This window comes from Mus pahari, chromosome 21, assembly GCF_900095145.1.
Source record: "Mus pahari chromosome 21, PAHARI_EIJ_v1.1, whole genome shotgun sequence".
NCBI classification, from domain to species: domain Eukaryota; kingdom Metazoa; phylum Chordata; class Mammalia; order Rodentia; family Muridae; genus Mus; species Mus pahari.
In genome coordinates, this window is record NC_034610.1 from 49,704,879 (window position 1) to 49,725,988 (window position 21,110).

The window sequence follows — 21,110 nt, forward strand, 5'->3', positions numbered from 1 at the left end:
TTATAAATAAGGCTGCTATGAACATAGTGGAGCATGTGTCCTTATTACCAGTTGGAAGATCTTCTGGGTATATGCCCAGAAGAGGTATTGCTTTAATTCGCTTTCTGTTGCTGTGATCAAACATTCTGACCAAAAACAATTTTGAGGAGCAAAGGGTTTATTCAACTTAGAGGTTACAGTTCATTATCAAGAAAAGCCAAGTTGGTAACTTAAGACTGGAATTTGAAGCAGAAACCATGAAGGAGTGCTATTCACTGGCTTCCTTCAAGGTTTACCTTTAGCTACCATTTTTATACAGCACATGCCTGCTTGCCTTTGGATGAACACAGCTACAGTGGGCTGGGCCACTCTACTTTAATTGGGAATGAAAATAAAGTGTTTCACAGTCATTCCTTGTGCAGCAACAGATACATCTGATAGAGACAGTTCTGGATGTGAGGTCACATCTACTCAAGTGACTTGAGCTATCAGCCAAGATTAGCCCCTCTCCCGACCCCTCCCCCCTCTCTTTTCTCTCCCTCTCCTCTCTCTCTCACACACATGCACACACATTTACATATACACAATATATATACATATATATATATACATATATACCGTATATGAGTATATGATGTATATGAATAATGTGTATATATACACCCACATATTTTGACGAGCACACCTAAGTTTAAAGGTACATTTTCCATTCTCTAACAACAGATCAAATTACTTCCTGATATATAATCAAATGAAACAATGATTACTTCTAATGTCTCAGAACCATAGCAAATGTCATGCCATTTTTCTCAGTTAATTCCTGGAACATATTTACAGTTTTGTTGGCGTTTTGGAAGAGAACAGAACCTATAGTTGTGCCATACCACCCTTCATATTTTAAAGTAAAGGAACTTCTCGACAAAACAGAAAAGCACATAACCATTTCCAAACCTGTTATAGGATATAATTTCACAGGCTTTAAGACACTTTCGTGCTTTCAAATTAAGCTCTCAGTTTCAAAAAAGAAAATGACAGAGAACCATTTGGCTCTTCAATCAGTCTTGTCTACTCTAAACCACCTATAATGTAAGCCAAAGAAATGACTGTATCATTTTTTTCACAGAACCTGCAAGTAACTGAAATTACAGGCAAGGCCCTTCTCTTGATGATGTTCGCGGGTACTTTGGGTGGCATGGCTTAGGTACACGCTGCATTCTAACCTTCAAAACTCACCTTGTTTCTGAATCCTTGACAGCGTGAACGATTTCCATTTCCCATCATTATGGTTTTGATGGCTGACAATGGACGTCATTCCTGAACCCAGGTCATAGCTGACTTTCACATGTCCGTCACTGAGCTCCACACTCATGAAATCTTTCTATTAATAGAGTAAAAACACACAAGTGGTTAGATACACAGAGAAATACATGGGTATTCACTTTTTATGGGGTTTACAAAGGGGCCTCATGACTAGATTGCTGTGCATGTCACATGTGAAAGGGGTACATTTCTGAAGCAGAACTGGTGTTATACTTTGTAATGTTTCTTGGGTGGCGAGTGGGATGTTATAGTACAGATGGTCACAATCAAATCACTGGGCCATGCTCTCTTATGACAGTAGTGCAAAGTGGATTCCTTTGAAAACCCATTAGGCTAATCAAGCTATAAGATCCCCAAAAGAATTTGCTAAAGAAACACGGATCTGAGAAAAAAAATATGAGGCCAAGAAGTATTTCAAAATATCTTTCAAGTATCTTTCAGCTGAAGTCTCTCAAATAGGAAGAGAGAACAAGATTTGTCCCACATAATTCCATCCTGTGCAAATGATCATAACTGGGCAAAGTTATCTGGGATGTGATACTGCAAAACAAAACAAAACAAAACAAAAACAAAAACCAAATAAAACAAAATATACACAACCACAACATTCTATTGTGATTAAATTATCACTGAAAATATGTAAGCATTTGCTGTATTATTCTTGGCTACCCCACAGCTATTATAAACTTCCTTTATGTTTAACTGATAATTTTATCAATAACTAATCATTATATTGGTATTCTACAAAAAAAGAAGAAGCAAACACATTTCCCATTCTCCATGTTACCAGGTCTCTTGTGGCAAGATACATCAGGAGAGCACTTGATGAAAATGTCCGGAACTTGAACATGACTGTGGAGATGTTGGGGTACCAGCGGATGGGGCGGCTCACTAATGCATATCCTTCACCATCAAACTGAATAGTCCCCTCACTGTCTTCCACTTGTGGGCTGGAAAGAGACATTTCACACCAGTTAGACCACTTGGTTTGTTATCCTTCAATGAACCAGTTTCCCAGGACTGGATGGCAAGCTGTTGTGGGATACAAACTATCTCAAACATGGCATGGATTCCTCTTACCCCTACCTCCACTGGCCACAGCCTTAGCCCTCAAACCATAATCTCTTACCTGGACTTTCTTTCATAGTTATTTTAAGGCAAGTACTTAGTAGAAAATTACATAATATTTAAGTCCTCCTTAGTGATATTTATGTATACTGTTAAAATTTGGGATGAGCTGAATCTACTATGACACTTCCCATCTACAAAGCATGGAAGAACATGTGCCCTCAAACTCAAAATAATCACTGTCCAACAAGTTCTCCTTGGGTAAATTAAATTCCAACAATGAAAGATACACGTGTTTTCACTCTGTCTTTTTAATTTGTGTTTATTTTAATTTGTATGTGACTCTAAGAAACTGTTTGGATATTATGGGTCCCTACCTATAGCAGGCATAAACTCAGGGTCTAGGCAAGCCCATCTAATAGATTACATTAAACATTTGTGGGATAAAGGAGATTTTCATATAGCAAAAGGATTCACAGAGAATATATTTCCAATATTCATTTAATAATTAGTGATCAAGAAAAATCTTATAAATAAAACATTTGAAAAGTATTTGTTATTCAAGTGTGAGTTTAAATCATCCATCTATGTATCTGGGCATTTAAGAATCTAACCATACATCCATCTACCCAGCTATATCCACCCCCACATACACACATACAATCATTTATGTACTGGTTGTTTATCTCACTGTGGAGAGTCTTCAAATGTTTAATAGCTTCATATTACTTACTTTTCGTGTAAGCTTTGAAACTGGAGCATTGTACTGTTTTGAGGGTGGAGGGGCTAAAGAGAAGTATGATGGGTTTGACAAAAAACGAGAACCTTAAAATGATATTTCAATAAAACCATGGCTAGTGAGATAAAAATTGTAGAGTATAAAATTGAATATGCTATGTTTGAAGAGCTGCTTCACGCTTGTACAAGGTGACTTACTCTTGGTTCCTTGGTAGAGAGGATTCCAACACTAAGTATAATATAAAAGATGCCGTGTGTGTGTGTGTGTGTGTGTGTGTGTGTGTGTGTGTGTATAAAATATCTTATCCTGAGGAACTAAATTAGCTTATTAATCTTATACTTTATAGTGGGTAACTTGGCTATTATTTAGCCTTTCATCATAATACATCACTTCTGAAGCACTGCACTAGGAATGAGAGGATAGTACAAGAGACTTTTACACATTTTTACACATTTCTTGTAGTTCTCATTTGCCAAAGCCTGGCATATTAGACCACCCTGGTACCAAGACTATCCCAGAAAAGGGTTGTGTGTGTCCTCCCTATTTGATTTCTATGTGCTTTGTCCTCAGAGATTGTTACTTATTGATAACCTTAAAATTACCCAAACACCAAAAAAATTATCACTACACAACTATAGACTCAAAGGAGAAATGTCAGCATATTTTCTGATATAAACATAGGAAAGTTAAACTCTGAAATCCTTGTGTCCCAAATCTATCTACTTCTCAGTGTGGATTAGATATCAGGTATTCCTGGGACTGATGGAGAATCTCACAAAAGTCATTTAGCGATTCATGTTTGAATTTCCCAAGTGTGACATGAAAGTATCAATCACTTTTAGAATTCTAAAGTCTCTCCCAACTCCAACATTTGACATTATCTCACCAAGGCAAAAGACGATTTATGGGAAAGAGTTTTGGGCAGGCAGCGAGCAAGCCCACTGGGGTGGAACAGCTGCCTTCCCTCAATTCACCACAGAGCTTAGTAAAAACAGAAAAAGCAAACTCCCACTTTGAATGAGTAACTTGGAGTTGAGAAAAGTTAGTTCATTTATATACTATAATATTCCAACATGTAACATTATATTAGATTTTCATGTACATTTTGATCATAGTTTTAAAGGAAATGTAACAACCATTTTATACATGACAAACATACAGTCCTTTATTTTCTCTCATTTTATTTCTGTGCTAAGGTCTGCTTGCACAAGCAGAGAGAACACCTTTGCTGTTCTGGAGTAGCCACGTCCTGTGCCTGCTTGCCAGTACAGCGAGGATGTACACTGTGTCTAAGCACTTAAAAAAATCTCAGTGTAATTTTCAGGTTCAGCTAATTGCATTTTATTTCTGGCACATTTTTGTACTTGAATCTCAATGTGACTTTTCATATTTTAGAAAAGTAAGTTATTCCTTATCTAACATTCTTAGTATCAGAATAACTGTGCCCTTTATTTATTTATTTATCTACCTAAAAATGAGAGCTTTCCAAAGTTAACATTCTGAGGTCTCCCCAGAATATTACCAGCCTACCTCCCATAGGTTCATATTTTATGTTTCTCACAAAATCAATTTTCTCCTTTAAATCGAATGATTGTTATTCATGTAAAAATGTGACAATGCTTCATGGAAAGAAAACAAAAGCAGCAGTACATAGAGTTCTATAAATACTACTGCTACAAATGCAAGGTCATGTGGGCCAACAGCGTTGGAGATGACCACTCAAAACTTATGCAACTATAGAATCAAGTCATATAAAAGAACAATAGCAACCCTATAAAATAATTTTATAAAGCAAAAAGTTACCTTTTTAAACTCTCAAGTATAAAATTATTTATATAAACATAGAACTTTACTTTAAAAAAAGATAGCTCTCCCTGGCACTTCTTTCTTGGTTCCCCATCTCCTCTTCTTCCTCTCCGTTTCTTCCTTTCCTCTCTTGTTCCCCATCTCTCTATTCTTGTGGTCCGGTTCAGTCTGCTGGCCTGGTTCAGTCTGGACTCTTCCAGATGCCTCTGGCTGTTCTATCATTCATGACTACAATGAAACTTCCTCAACCACAATCAAAGATAAGTGTGATTTGACAGCAAGAAGCATAATGAAGGACTCCTGAGTAGTTTTGGTCCTTGACACAAGCTAGAGTCATTTGGGAAGAAGGTACATTATTGAGAATTTCCATGAGCAAGATTTTCTATGCACAAGCCTATAGGGTATTTTCTTGGTTAATTGGAGGACAGAGTCCATTCTGAACTTTTTCTTCACTGGGAAGGTGATTCTGGGTCCCAGAAGAAAGAAGGCTGAGGAAGCCATAGGAGCAAACCAGTAAGCATTCTCCTGTGGTTTCTGCTCTAGTGCCTACCTCTAGGTTTCTACTTTGCTTGAGGGGTTGCCATGACTTGGACTGTGATCACATAAGCTGAGACAAATCCTCTCCTCCCCAGGTTGCTTTTAGTCAGGGTATTAATGTATTGTGGCAGAGGACTGGGCAGTGGACACTGACTTTCTGGGTTCTCCACATTCAACTTGATAAATATTTACTGGACTTTCACACATCCTTGAGGATCACCTCAAATGTTACCTCTTTCACAAAGCAGATTTCCAAAGGGGCACTGTCTACCCCTTCAAAGGGATTTTTATCGTGCTTTATATTTTTAACTATTTTACCAATCTTCCCCCCTTTCCCGGTGATATATCTTTTTGACAAGTGAGAACGAATTGAATTCTTCTTAGTATCAGAAGGTTAAATGTTAAAATGTGATAGTCTTAGAGTCTGTGCATGACAGAATGAACATTTGATGTTTTAGTATAATCAGGCACATTGAGCCTGTGTTCCCTGGGCTACATGTATACCAAGATAGCCTTGACATTGTATCTCATGGTTTTGGTTGAATTGAAAGAACTTGATAGACAGCTTTCCTTATTCTGTGTCAATATGTTCTAGATAAAACTATCTTAAATACGTCAGCCTCTCCTTCCATGTTGATAAGTTGTGATTCCAAAAGGACCTTTCACAGATGTCTTGGAGATTCTTCCTATATATCCAAGGTAGAGATGTTTAGAAGAAATTGTAAAATGTTCTCTGTTGTGTTGATGGGGGTTGGGATTTTGAAATGCCCATGCACTCATTAAATTAGAATTAAAAAACAACACAAAACAAAACAAAACCCAAATGCCTTAGTACTTCTGAATTCTTGTATATAGCACTTTAATCCTCCAGGCATTTAATGTATGTGCAGTGTTTTCTATAATCATATTTAGGCTCAAATGCTGGGGGGGGGGGCTCTGTATTTTTATGTTGAGAAATCCCCTACTCTTAGTTTACTATTTTATACTCTCTATTCAGGTTTATATAAAACTATTTCTTGCACTTGCATTGTATGGTGTATATACTTTAAAATCCTGTTTGCTCTCAACTCCTTCTTATATTTGATGCTATATGATATTTCTTCCAGGATTGACTGGGAAACTGCTATCTCTCCCATCTCAAGCAGCATCTCAAAGTTCTCCCCACTTATCCCTGTAAGCACTTGCAGGAATTCACATGTCAATTTGAAAAGTTGTACAGGAAAAGTAATATAAGCTAGGTTTCTACATGTATACTTAGTCAGCTCTCCTTATAAAATAATAATTATGACCAGAAGTCGTTATTAGATAACCAAACTCTCGTGGCTATGAAGAGATACTCGCAGAGGAAGAGCAATCTTAACTGACTGTGGTTCAAATCTCTCATCTGTGAAGATTTTATAAAAACACATAGGCATGTAAATGTATTGAGGACACTTTTTTAAGGTCCTTGGAAAATGCCTTCACAGTTGGGAAGGGATTTGAAGTTTCACCTACTTGGTAAATCCACCATAAGTACAATCAAACCTATTCTACATCATGATAAATGGATATCCAGTAAAATTCAAACCGTGTGTTGCACAGAACAGGCCTTCTCGTCTCAACTCACCTGACAGTACACCCTTTACAGTCACCTTCTTTTTCCCGGAAATTCCATAAACCTATAGGTTTGTTGTCGAAGTATGTTTCTCCCATACAGCCGGTGAAGGTAGTCACACGCACAGCATCAGCCTTCTGCAGAGAGATGCGGTATTTGTAGGATTTAAGGATATCATGAATTGCAGTATTTATGAATTGTTAGCAACAGAAGGCAGATAGTTCTTATCTGTTCCATATGACAATCGTAGCATCTTCTTATGACCATATTATGCCCTCAGAGCAACAACAAGAAGGTCAAAAAGGGAAAAGCTCAAATATTTCATCAGTGGCTCCTACTTTATATACTACCTAAAATGGAACTCCATTTACGTGTATTATCTCCATTAGTAGAAGTAATTCTTCTTTCATAACCTCCAGTGATTTGTTCAAACACCTCAAAAGTGTACAGTTCTTAGATTCTAAAGCCTCTTTCATAAAATGGTATAGTATTTGTGTAGAACATCCATCCATCCTCCCATATACTTCAAATGATCTCTGAATTGCATAATAAACCTAAAGCAATATAATATAAATTCTAGGTGAATAGCTGTCATACTATATTGTTTACAAAAAAGGTAAGAGAGCATCTGTACATTTTTGATATAGATGCAATTTTGTATTTCAAATACTTTCCATCCTTCATTTGTTGAGTCTGAGGATAGAAAGCCCATGTATACTTGTGGCAGGAATAAATTATTTCTGACTTCCAACCTTAGGCTAGCTACTGAACTTCTCTACAGATGGCAGTGACATGGGATTATTGTGAGAGATCGTTTCTGGTCCTAAATCCAATGCCTACTATAGACAAGTGTATATTGAGATCCTGTTTATCTTGTGTATATCTGACTCACAACACAGTAAGATGTTTTCCCCTTGAGGTCATGAATGAATTCACATTGGAGTCTCAGTGAAAGGGGAGAGCGCAGGAGTAAATTAAGCTGTAACAGTGTTCATCCAAGATAGTGGTTCTCAACTTCCCTAATGCTGTGGCCCTTGAATACAGCAGATTAAATCCTCATATTGCAGTTACACTTAACCATAACGTTAGTTTTATTGATATTTCATAACTGTAATTTTGCTACAAATTTTGCTATGAATTGTATGAATTATAATTTGGCTATGAATTGAATTGTAAGTGTCTGTGTTGTCTAATGGTCTTGGGTGACCCTTGAGAAAGGGAAGCATGACCCTCCCTAAGGGGTCATGACCCACAGGATGAGGACTACTGATCTCGTTTTCATTCCCAGACAGTTAAGAGAATGAGGAGTAACATAGGAATTTTGTAAAAGAGGATCATATACATCCATGCTCAGGTCTGTCTGCTGCTCTCCCTAGCACACGGTCCCAGATCTAAGGAAGCCTCCACATGATTATCCTTTGAATGTCCATTCTGATGTCACTACCATAAAGACAGACCATCAGCTTGGTGAACACTACAGTCACAACAGAGGGGAAAGACAAATTCCAGGCAGGAGAAACTGTTTAAACAGCTCCTGTTTCAGCCCAAACTTACTATAATATAAATAAGTGGCATATTCTGCTACCTATATCAGAAACTACGCCAAACCTAGCTGTGATGGTGATGGTTGCTGTACTGCCTGGTTTTGTGTCCACTTGACACAAGCCAAAGTCATCAGAGAAGGAGGAATCTCAGTTGAGGAAATGTCTCCATGAGATCCAGCTGTAAAGCATTTTCTCAGTTAGTGATTGATAGAGGCGGGGGGGGGGGCAGGGAGAGCTCAGCCCATGGTGGGTGGTGTCACCCCTTAGCTAGTGGTTCTGGGTTTTATAAGAAAGCAGGCTGAGTAAGTGAAGGGGGAGCAAGCCAGTCAGCAGCATCCCACCATGGTTTCTGCATCAGCTCCTGCCTCCAGGATCCAGCTTTGTTTGACCTGTCTTGCCTTCCTTAAAGGATTGACTACAGTGTGGAAATATAAGCCAAATACAGCCTTTCTTCCCCAGCTTGCTTTAAGGTCATGTTTTTTTTTTCAGCAATAGAAACCCTATCTAAAGCTGTTGTTTCCCTCAATGATAGACTGTGATCAGCACATGTAAGCTAAATATACCCCTCTCTCCCAAGTTACTTTTGGTTATGATCTTTGACACAGCATCAGGAAGCAAACTAGGACAAGTGTGGTCCAAGATTAAACATAATGACAAAAACAAATTGAGACCCCAACATCCCCTTCTCTCTGTTTGCTGACTGTGAATTCAGTGTGAGAAACTACCTCCCATTCCTCCTTCCATACCTTCCTCTCCCCTCAATGATGGACTAGGAGCCATAATAAACCCTTCCTTTCTTAATCTTCTCTTGTCACGTATTTGGTCACAGCAACCAGAAGAGTAATGGATATGTAAAGTCTACCTGAATTATTTGGAGATAAAAAGGATAGACTGAGATGTTTCAGAAAATAAATGAGATGGTCACGAGAAGGTAAAATATTTGGGCTACAGCTTTAGTCCTCACATAACAATATGCACCCCTTCCCGGTTCTGTGGCCATGCAGAGGAGCTGGGGCCAAGAGCTGTTGCTATTTGAGACAGGTCTCTGGGATGCTGTCAACAGCTGGAGTCTCTTGACTTGAGATGGACCATCCTGTTGTGGCTTTTACCTACTTTTCCAGTCTTCCTGCATCCTGAGATGCCACACTGGAGAAATCTTCCTGCTCATGTGTATTTCAAGCAGTTAAGTTCATTAAGTGCGTGCTTGTAGGTTTTGGTTTATTGTTTGTGTATCGGGAGCCTGGGAACTCTTGGTCCAAGCAATTTCTTAAGGGTTTCTACAGATTTCCTTTGCTTCTGTACTCTCGTGATCCTTAGACAATTTTAGAATTGCTTTGCACTAGTGATACCTGCATGATGATGATGATGATGATAATGATGATGATGATGCATATTTGAGTTTGGACCTGGGGATGTGACTCAGCTAGTAATGTTCCAGCTGCATAAGCATGAGGACCTGAGGTTGGACCTACAGCACATACACAAAACTCAGGCATGGCAGCATACTATAGCTCAGACACTGGAGTGGACAGCATACTCCCACGAGAGTTGGGAAAGAAGTAGAGCAGAGCCATACTGGAGGATACCCAACAATCACGTTTGGTTGATATACATATATGTACATGTGCATGCTCACCCCCATGCAAATGTAAACACAAATCATACAAATGTACAAACACAAAAATTTTAAAAATTATTTACGGTATAAAAACCACACTCTAGGAATTTCTCATATATTTTAAACATATGCTTTTCTACCTCGAGGTGGGACTAAAGCAAGGATATTAAAAGCAATGACTTCCTACCCTATGTTAAAGTCCAAGCCCTTCTACTAATGACTATATAACATGGTCAAAACATTTAAATTCCCCCTTCTTCACTTTCCTTAATTAGGAAACAAGGGAGATTGCAAAATCTTTTCTGCTATGGTCTGAATATTCACATCCTCCACAAATTCTCATATTGAAAATCTTTCCCTCAAAACCTATGCATGGTGAAACAAACCTGTAATCCCAGTGCTTGGAAAGCAGGCAGGTGGATCTCAGGGAGTTCCAGGCCAGCCTAGTTTACACAGTGAGTTGAGGGTCATGGGGGAGTTTAGGAGAGCAGAGCCTCCATGAATGGGATTAGTTCCCTTGGACAAAAGGCCCAAAGAAATATACGCACCCTTTCTCATATGGGAGCACATAACAACATAGAGTCTTTGGTGTAGAAAGGGCTCTCATTACAAACCAGCCTGTTGTTACCATGATCCTGGACCACTCAGTTCTAGAACAGTGAAAATTTCATTCAGTGCTTACAAATTGAATAGCCAACATATACATTAAGACAGTTTGCTACGTGCTGAATATTGATTGAATTACGCAAATTACTTAGAATGCAGTTTAGCACAATATGAGGATTATAAAATATTATGAAAGTTTATCATTGTTTCTTTTGACCTGAAAGCAAGGAATATGTTCTTACTGTTCTTTTGTACTACAGAACACTGAGCACAAGGGGTTAAGTATCTTCTTTAAGGACATTTTTTTTTAAGTAGTAGGAAAATACAAATCTAACCCAGGTATGAATTCAAAATTCATGGCCTTGTATTACTCTGTGTTGCCCTAATTTTCTTTAGGAGAGCAGAGAAAGCTGTCAGTATGACTGTCTATTACTGTGCACTGTGTCTGTTTGCATGCAGTTTTATGGAAGAGGATGATTTACTCTGCAGCTGTGGAATCAGCTCCCATATTTCAGAGTCACATTTTTTTTTTGCACAGAGCAAACAAATCAGCTCCACCCTCCGAGAAAGTGAGTTCTTAAGAATGTGGGGTCATCCTGGCTTTTCACATTTTCTGACTAATCTCATGTCAGGGTGATTGGGCCAAGTCCAGGATTACCCATTGCATTCAGATGTGTTCCTGCATCTCACCCACGGGTTGTTTTTCAACACCTAATTCCATGTAATCAGCATAAGCTTCTCTCAAATGCAAGCGCTGTGCAATTTGAAATGCACAAGGACCTGCTGCAAAGCTATTATGAATATTAACTATATATTGCTCCATAAACAAGAAGAGAAGAGCAACTCAAAAACTTTTTAAAGCAGGTCATGATTTGGAAGTGTATGGCCCCTATGATATTTCCTGAAGATCTGTAAATCTTTTAATTAGATGTATGAACTTCATAGCACTTCACTTTTATAAATCATAAAGTAATTGCAAAAATGATGCATAGTTAAGAAACACTTTGCTTTTGAAGTGACTGAAAAAAAAAAAGAATGCCAAGAAAAAAAAATGTCACAGTTAAGAAATAAAGTACTATTGAAGTCTTAGAAATATGGTGCCTCCAGATTGGGTTGTTCACAACTCAAAGATGGAGGTTCTGTTGGGTGTCATGACACATGCCTGTCATTATAACAGTTGAGAGGCTGAGACAGGGTGATTACATGTTCCAAGGATGCCTAGGCACAGTAAGACCACACCACGTCTCAAAAAATAACTCAGAGCAAAGAGAAACAAACTACCAAAGAAGAACATTCCTTAAATTATGGATTCACAAACACAAGTTAAGAAAGCATAGGCGGGTGTTCATAGCACTTTCCACACCTTCTCTTAGTTGTCTATAAGAGGAGTAAAGGGATGGAAAGAGCTCATTACCTTTATTTTTCCAGTCAGGCCACCAACAAACAGCATTGCATTTGCATCCACATCTAGTATAGTATACCCAGGAGGAGACACTGAATGGTAGGTGCTGGGCACCATACTGGCTTTGGGTCCATCTAAAGCTCTCACAGAAATAGATCCATTTCTCCCCGTTCTTCAGGCATACGTATGTGTTGAAGTGGAAGGGAAGAAAATACAGAAAATGAAATTTGCATTACATTGGATCAACTTCAGGTCTCAAAGACATAAAGTAGAGATAGTCATCTCAGGTAACTTCAGTGAACTGTGTTTAGGGCTAAGCACGCTGAAGTCAGTGCTTCTCAAGCCAACACAAAGATCTGACATTTGCTAAGTAATTACCATAACATTCAAATAGGGAAAGAGCAACAAACCTGATTCTGTGCATGAATGTTGATATGAAAGGACAGACGAAGTTAGCTGATGGAACAATTATAGATCAAAAGGAAAGAATTTTCCTCTCGCTTTACATAATAATTTACTGTTGTATATGACATGAAACATAAACAAATTTTATGACTTCATTTATTATTTTGACATATTTAAGTTGGCAAGTAGAGTCCAAATGAGCCACCCGTCTGCAGCTTAAGCTGCACGATTCTGCCTAAAATTCCCTCTAATGGATCTTAATTTGCTGGAGCAGTCTTCCTAGAATTGCAGGCCCCATCATTTGTCTTGTCATCTTAATGTATAGAGCACAGTTGCTCATCTATAGAGCTCTGTATACAAATTTGTAGCAGTACTCTTTTAAATCCAGTTATAGAAAAAAAAAAAAAAACCAACAACCCTGTAAGCTGTTATCATTTCATTTTCTTTTTTTAAATGATTGATTTCCATAAGTTGTTAAATATGAAAATCTGGTCTCTTCGGAGACAAGCAGTCATAACAGGCCTTCCTAATCATGGCCTCCTCTCTGCTGTCTCGTTTCAGTAAACTCTATTTTTTGTGGAGGCAGTGCTAAGTGAAATCTGTGGAACAAGAGAATGGATTTATCAGCAAGGCCTCTTGAAGAGGGTGAAGCTCTTCAGATAGAACTGTACTATGTGAGCACAAACGCCCAGAAACCAAGTACTCAGTCCCTCCGATACCAACAAGGGGGGGATCTGAGTTTTATCCTTTTTCCCTTCCCACCTCCCTGACTCTTTCTCCTCCCTCTCATGTATATATCTTAAAAGGAACTATAAAGTTATTGTTTTTGATTAAGTCAACATGGAAACATTTGTGTGCATGTGTGCAGCTGGTATGCATATCTGAGAATAATTCAAGTGCATGGGTGGACAAGTGTGTGAGCCTGCATGTGCATCTGTCTGCACATGCGTGGGAATGTCCACGGCTGAAGTGGAGAGTCTTCCTCAATCAATCACTTTTTCATCTTATTCTTTGAGGGACAATCTGGCGGTTGAGACCAGAGTTCACTAATATGACTAGGCAAATTAGACAATTCTCCCCAGTGATTCTCTTCAGTGCTCCCTGGGTGCTAGAATTACTGGAGAGCCACCACACCTGTCATCTGGCATTTACATGGGTCTGACCTTATGCTTGCAGGACAAGCATTTTATCTACTGAGCCATCTCCCCAGCCCTTCTTTCAAACATTTTATTGTAGAAAAGTTAATCCCATGTAAACTGAATTAAACTGTTTGGATCCCTCACTTAGAGCCAACTATACACAGTTCCCCTAGTCTTTATCTTTCTCTGATGAGCTTTACCACCAGCCTGACATCTTCAACAGCTCTTCTTAACTACTGGCTCATCTGGGTTCAATGGTAAATTATGAACTGGAAAAAGGAGATATACTAAGAAATAGTAGGATTAATATGGTCCCATGTATAGCCTACATGTTCCTAGATGTTGAAAATCAAATTAGAGTTTTGTAGAGAACACGGTTGATTTAGCTCCATACTTTCCATTTAAAATACTATGGATATATCTTATGTGATAGATATGGGACCCAGTATTTGGGATAGAATAGGTCTGGGATAATAGGTGCTGTATAGACTAGAAGTGAGTGAAGATAATGATGACAATTTGTATGTCCTCATGTCTGTTTAATAACAGGTAGCCCCATTTTTTTCTCTTGTCTCTATAGGTGAAGATGTGAGAGACAGCTTCTCTCACCTGACTCTAACTCTTGTCAGAAAACGAATTAAGAAGACAGGAGCTGGAAAAATGGCACAGCCATTAATGCCTAGGTTCATAACCAAAACATAAGATTAAGAAGTTAGGATTGGAATAGCTTCTCTGGCTTTATACCTTCAATGCATGTCCTTTCCTAACAGGCAAAACAAATGCACTTTTCACACATTTATACATAAAGCATAAAACCTCTGCACACATGGACATGCATATGCAGATACATTGTTGAAATGGCAATGGATATGTTTTTCTCATGAACTAGGAATTTACTTCAAAATCATGCCACCCAATTATCTTTCTCGTCACTGAGAAGTTACCTTGATGCTTCAATACGGTACCAATAGGAGTCATCGATGGTCAAGTCTGGATACTCTACTCGGCCCACTCCAGAGCCAACATCCCAGAGGAAGCTGACTTTGCCTTTACGCATTTCTATAGCAAGAAAATCAATCTGGTTCAAAGAAACAGGGAGAAAAATACCATGCTTCAGGATAAAGCACCCTGAAAGTGGAGCTTTGGAGAGTATTTTTCAATGACATGTAACTTAATTGGATTGATAATTCTTCATAGTTATACCCAAGATACACATCTTATATCAGAGGAATCTTTGGTAATTTTTAACACAAGCAAAGCAGACCTTCTCAAGTGAATAGCAAATGTTAACGTTTGTTAGAGCCCGTCTGTTTAACACCTTATTCACCTTCAAGATCACCCATACACAACAAGTCACGTAAGATCTAGTGTGTGAGAGTTTGCAGATAGAACTTGGGTAATTTCTGTTTGAGTCATAAATTTAACAAACTGCAAGAGTTTGCCTTGGTTAGAACTTATACACAACTTGTTATTTTCACTTCATTAACATGGAAGGCTGTTACTATTGAATTTGAGAACAGAAAAAAATATTTTTTATTCTTATTAGATTTTCTTCTTACACAGCTAGATCTGTCCAAAGCATAATGGAAAACAAATGTCAGCACACTGACAGATAAAAGAGTTGTGCCTGGGCACAGGAAAGAACTGTTACCTGTTTATACTTATAACTTAACTAGAACTACAAACATTCCACAGCTAAGATTATGAGATTTAATCCATGAAAAGTTACTTCAGACATTTTTTTGGAGCTGTTACTATAGTCTATAGTTTTTTCACTGATTAACATTTGGCTGCTTCACATACCCAGTATCTTTTAAAAAGTTGTATTTTAGACTTACAAATTTGGCACTTCCAAGGTAAAAAAGGAGATTGTCGGCAACAGCGGTCTTGACATGGACAACGATGTTATTGTAGCTTCCTTTCTTGATTTCTGGCCTGTATGTTCGAACACAGTCACCTCCCGAAGAAACAGATACTTTGATCTTCAAAGAAAACAAGATACAAAACCCTATGAATCTCTGTGACTAAATCTGTTTGTAGGTTTGAAGTATATTCCAAACAGTCATCCTCACTCTTTTATTTGAAGTAGTTTTTTCAGTCACCAAGTAGTATCATTAGATAAGCATATGCAGATAATATTGTGTTGACTGGGGAGTGCACAAAAGACTAGTTCCCTACTAGCATTTTACCACTGATGTTCTTGTAATTCTTCCTCTGGTTTATTATCCTGCCATTGTTTATGAACCCTGTAGCTAACACACCTTCACATCATTCTTTGAAGACAAACTTTGCAAATGATATTCTACACAAAAACAAATGGAAATGGTCTTCACTGAGGTTATTTGATAGGAAAGTTTTAATTCAATTTCCAGTGATTTGGGTATCATTTTCAGAGGAATCCAGTTTTTGTTTAGTTTTCAAGAGGGTATGGCCAGCCCACCGATGCACTTACAATTAGAGGAGGCCAGGCAGAGTTTGTTCTAGATCTTCTAACAATACGAATATTAATCATTCCTCTCTGAATATATATTTCAGAATAAATTACACTTCTTATTAGGTTACCAGGAAATGAGATGGAAATAATTTCCAAATGTCTATCACTACTAATACATGTAACAGCTCCCTTTCCTTTTGAAAAGTACTTCAAAAATTACTATAAATTGCTAAGAATGGAATTCTTGTGTGAATAGAAGGGCACTGTTCATGCCAATTTCTATTTCTATTAAAGGAGGCTTCATTCAGTCACAAATAGCACTATTTGATTACTGGATTTAATTTCTTTTGGGTCAGGTACAAAAATCACCATCAGTGATTGCTGCTCTGCTGGCTGATAGTGATGGTAAGGAGAAGAGAAGATCTGAAGCTGATCTACAACTTGTTCAGATGTCTAGTCTAAGGATACCCACTAGACTTACCTGGTTATAATTTCCTATTTTTTTCATGGCTTCTTTTACTTTTTGCTATACATATAGCTTTCACATTTGAGACAAACCAACTAATGTTATTGTTATTCCAATGAAAAACTTGTGCAGACTGAATAGGTTACCAGGCAACCCTCTGTAACATGGTATATACAACAGCTGTCTGCATGACTTGTCTCAATTTGGAGAGGGTAAGGAGCATTGTTCATCTTTTCTATGGAAGAGGAAAACTAGCTGAAGGTGGTTCTAGATGCAAAATATTTTATGTTCAGAAATGAAAATCAAGGAGAGCTGTCTGCTCTCTGAAAGTCAGAAAGATTCTGGAAAAAGAACAAGTCTGTTGATTCAGTTATGGACCCTACAGAGGCCTGTTGTTGACAACTGTTTCTTTGTCTGGTCACTAAGCAAATGTCTATATACACAGGGGAATGTTCTGCAAAGAAGCAGCCTGCGTAGGGTAGTCTGTATGTGTAGTGATCTAGAAAGTCAACTTAGATTGCTTTGTGTGTCTTTGTCCTTTGCAAAGGTGTGATCTAACTAGCCAATGGATGGTTGAATCCTAGGGGTCACCTTAGACCTCAGATGTTTACTCTGTGTTCTTCCTGTAAGCTGCTCTCGGTTATCTGCCCTACGATAGACTTGCCTTGCTCTATGGAATGCCGAGAGTAGTCAAAGTAGAATGAATCACAGAAATTCTAAGCCAGGGATAGTACAGATTTTCCTGGGTGCTAGGACTATGAAAAAGCTGTGTGGGTAAAAGTCACGCAGCAGACTAGCAGCTGTACAAAGAGTTGTCTGAGAGTCAGAGATGAAAAGGACAAAGCAACAGAAAGACCCTGTAACAGTGAGTAGTTAGGCAGAAACGCAGCTGTCAGATCTCTTTTAATGTTCAAACAAAGGTTTGCTATTTGGTGAACTTTTAGGAGTGTGCAGTGGGTGAACAAAAAGCTTCCTGAAATAAACAAACTAACAAACAAAGAGCAAAAAAAAAAAAAAAAAACAAAACAAAACCCCATAGCACTGAGCAAATATAGTCTCTGAGGCAGGTTATACGTGCCACTGATATCATAAGAGGATCAAAGAGAATATGAAGTAAAAGATCTGACTGTAACTTATGAATAGAATTAAGTAGTAGATGCAGCCGGCCTTGGCAGGAAACCATTTTCAGAATCACAAAAAGGTCTTGATTCACGATGTAAAGTGACTGTGTGTAGTTTGTTTTATCTCTACTCATAAATGGTTTATAGGCTTGGCTCTAATGCCACAGTATTACTGGTTGAATCATAAACAAGCCATATTTCTTTAAAAACCCAATCAAATAACCCTGGTCTGGAGAAGGAATGAGTATATGAAATGTAGGGTCATAGAATAAGGTTCAAACCTTGTCTCCAAAGCTGAGGTAGAAGCAATAGATCACACAATGATTGCACCAGAAAAGGGGCGTCAAATGGGAAGACAGCACCCAAGTGAACTGATGAAGCTCAGCTTGGGTGCCCAGGCCATGTATGTGACCATTTAAACACCAGGCATACTTCATTTTACTAAGATTTGCAACTACGATACTCTGTCATACACTTTCCATATCCATAACGTCTGATTCTCTGAGGAAAAGGACGGTATTAACCCAATATGCCAGGACAATCCTGCAGAGCCACCTGCTGCTTTGTCCTTACCCATTCATATAAAACCCTTTGGATTTGCTGTGTTTTGTTTTTCCAATATTCCCTGAATACCTGGAATATTCAGGCAGGCCAACTGTTTACAACTAGATCATAACTACACATTCATTCTTGTAAGTACCATATGTTCTGACTTCCAGTGGGTGTATAGGCAGTGGTGGAGCGTTTGACTGCATATGAACAACTTAAAATAGCTAAATCAAAACAGAGCATTTACACAATTCTTGAAGAGAAACCTCTCAGACATATCCCTCTTGCAAGAGGTGTGAAATTTCTGAAACACAAATATCCTGTTGGGATGTTCAGTTCTGCCGATTACTACATTCTAATGTAACTTCATGGTGAGGCTTATAAAGTTACTGCTAAGATGTTGAGGTTGCCAAGGTGCTCCTGGAACAACACTATTCACCTGCTAAACACCATAGACACAATTACATTTTGCTGGATATCTCAATGTTCTGCATACTGCATGTTTTTCAGCTGGCAATTACGCTATTCATTTAAAGACAGTATATGTTATACAATTATACAGTCGGCAAGCTGAAATAACCACTTTTAAAGAAATGCATTTAGTTCCTTGCTAACAAAATAGGTCAGTAGGTAAAGTGTTTGTCACCAAACCTGACAACCTAATTTTGATTGACAGGACAAGTCTTGGACCATGTCTCCAGAGAGCTGCTGAGGCTAGGAAATGTATGGCAGGGCTAGAGTTTGGCAAGGATGTTATAAGGGGCTACTGCCTGGTTTGGTAGTTGTAGTGGAGACCTTAGGTAATTTTTACAAGCCAGACTCATGAGATGTCCAACAAGGGAAGCTACTGGAATGGAGAAGAGCTAAAGAGAAAAGCTGTGTGTGCTATGGTGGGGGCAGAGCTGAGGGAGGAGGGAGGTTATACACTCCTTTTATATCCTAGAACATTCCATCGTGAATGCTGGATGCTGGACATGGAACTCCAGGGTTTATTTTCCCCTGTTGTGTTTCTGTCCAACTAACCGTTCTTTCTTCCCCCTCAGAATGGAAAGGCTTATTTTGTGTCAATATTTATTAGAAGTATACATTATTATTTCTTATTTTGATAGGGGCTCCCAGTTCAGAAATGGCCTTGTGTCCCAGAAAAAGCCTTACAATAGAGCTGAAACTGCCACAGAATATGGGGGACATTTGAGTTGGGGCTGAATGCACTTTGCCCTGAGAAGGCAGAGCTTCATAGGTGAAGTGGTCAGAAAGTGATACGTTTGGGCGTCCAGTTCTCAAAGAGCAGAGTTGTATTGGCTGACGCTGATTTTCAACTTGAAAAGATTCATAGGCCCTGAAGAGAACGTGTCCAGCTTGGCCTCTAGATTAGGTTACATGAAGAAGACCCATTCTAAGTGTGGACAGTACCATTCCCAGAGCTGGGATTCTGAACTGAACCAAAAGAAGGAGGCAAGTTGAGCACAAGCGTTGATCATACTGAGTTTTGACTTCAGACCTAATGTGACCAACTGCTTCCTGCTCCTGTTGCCCCATCTTCTCTGCCATGAAGATCCCTGGGAAGCATAAGCCAAATGAACCTGCCCTCCCTTGAGCTGCTCTTTTGCAGTGAGAAGACAGCTAATATTAACGCCGATTTTCATCTACTCGACTATCAACCTTCTGAGTACAGCGCCTGCCTAATTCATCTTTGTATACTTCACAGGAAAAAGCATGGAGTATAAGAGATGCAGTTTCTCATTGTGTGTGTCTCTGAGTAAGCTTGTAACAATGGGCTTTATTGTACTTTGTGCAGAAGGCACACAATGATTACCTGTCAATCATACCACACATTTTCATATTATAATTGAATAGGCATCTTCTCTGATGCCATTATTGCTTCATTTTGTCTTGTATTATACCGTCTTCTCTAATATGTTCTTTTTCCTCTGAGTTTTTTCTTTAATAAATATAATGTCCTTTTCAATGTTCTTCTGGAACTTGCCATGGCTTTGTTTAGATATCTTAGATACACATAAGGAAGAACAAATATGTGGTATCATTCAGGCATATTCTTGGCCACTACTAAAAATAAACATGATAAATTAATGATAACTTCTTTCTGATCATCCTAGCTACTGAGTTTTTTTTAAATGAAACATTTTATGAAATTTTAAGTTAAAATCAACAATACTGAAAACTATCTTAATAAAATCTATCATTTCTAATGTTATCATGGTTTAACATTGCATATCTAAAGCTTCACAAGGGCATTTAAGTATCTCAGTTCAGGGATGGTGAGTGAGAATCCTTGCTTCCATCCTGACAGAGCTCAATCTCTAGGACCTAAAGGGTGAAAGCAGAGAACAGATTCCTACATGTTGTCATCTGACCTATACACATACACTGTGGCACAAACAAAAGAAATGGATAGCATAAAAATGTAGACAACCTTAGCATGTAACAGAGTTCTGTTTATCTGAATAGTTTTCTAACTGAATAAATACATAGCAAAATTTCAAGTGAGATATTACCTATTTTTACTCCCCAAATATAAAAACAAATCCTGCTACAAAAGTAAGTTGTTTTGTGTGTGTGTGTGTGTGTGTGTGTGTGTGTGTGTGTTTACAAAAACAAGCAAAAGCTATATAACAATTAAAATAGTGATTCTATTTCTCCTACTCTTGCTTGTGAACTCAGGTTGCAACCTTACTCATTGGACTTTTTATGTCTTTCATGAGTAAGATACTCGTATGCCTTCCAGCATGCAAGAATAAGTGTACTTCTGTTGTTTGATTTAG

The 21,110-nt window shown here is 38.3% G+C and overlaps 1 protein-coding gene across 1 annotated transcript in view; it reads right to left on the bottom strand.

The window, feature by feature from the left end:
- The window catches only part of Lama2 (laminin subunit alpha 2), a 454,349-nt gene that overhangs the window by 49,113 nt on the left and 384,126 nt on the right, over positions 1-21,110 (bottom strand). Inside the window, exons 48-53 of the mRNA XM_029532909.1 lie at positions 15,596-15,739; positions 14,702-14,835; positions 12,226-12,385; positions 7,056-7,180; positions 2,087-2,249; positions 1,213-1,357 (exon numbers count right to left, since the gene is read on the bottom strand). Of these exons, the coding sequence (XP_029388769.1) occupies positions 1,213-1,357; positions 2,087-2,249; positions 7,056-7,180; positions 12,226-12,385; positions 14,702-14,835; positions 15,596-15,739 (871 nt within the window). The remainder of the gene's footprint in view (positions 1-1,212; positions 1,358-2,086; positions 2,250-7,055; positions 7,181-12,225; positions 12,386-14,701; positions 14,836-15,595; positions 15,740-21,110) is intronic.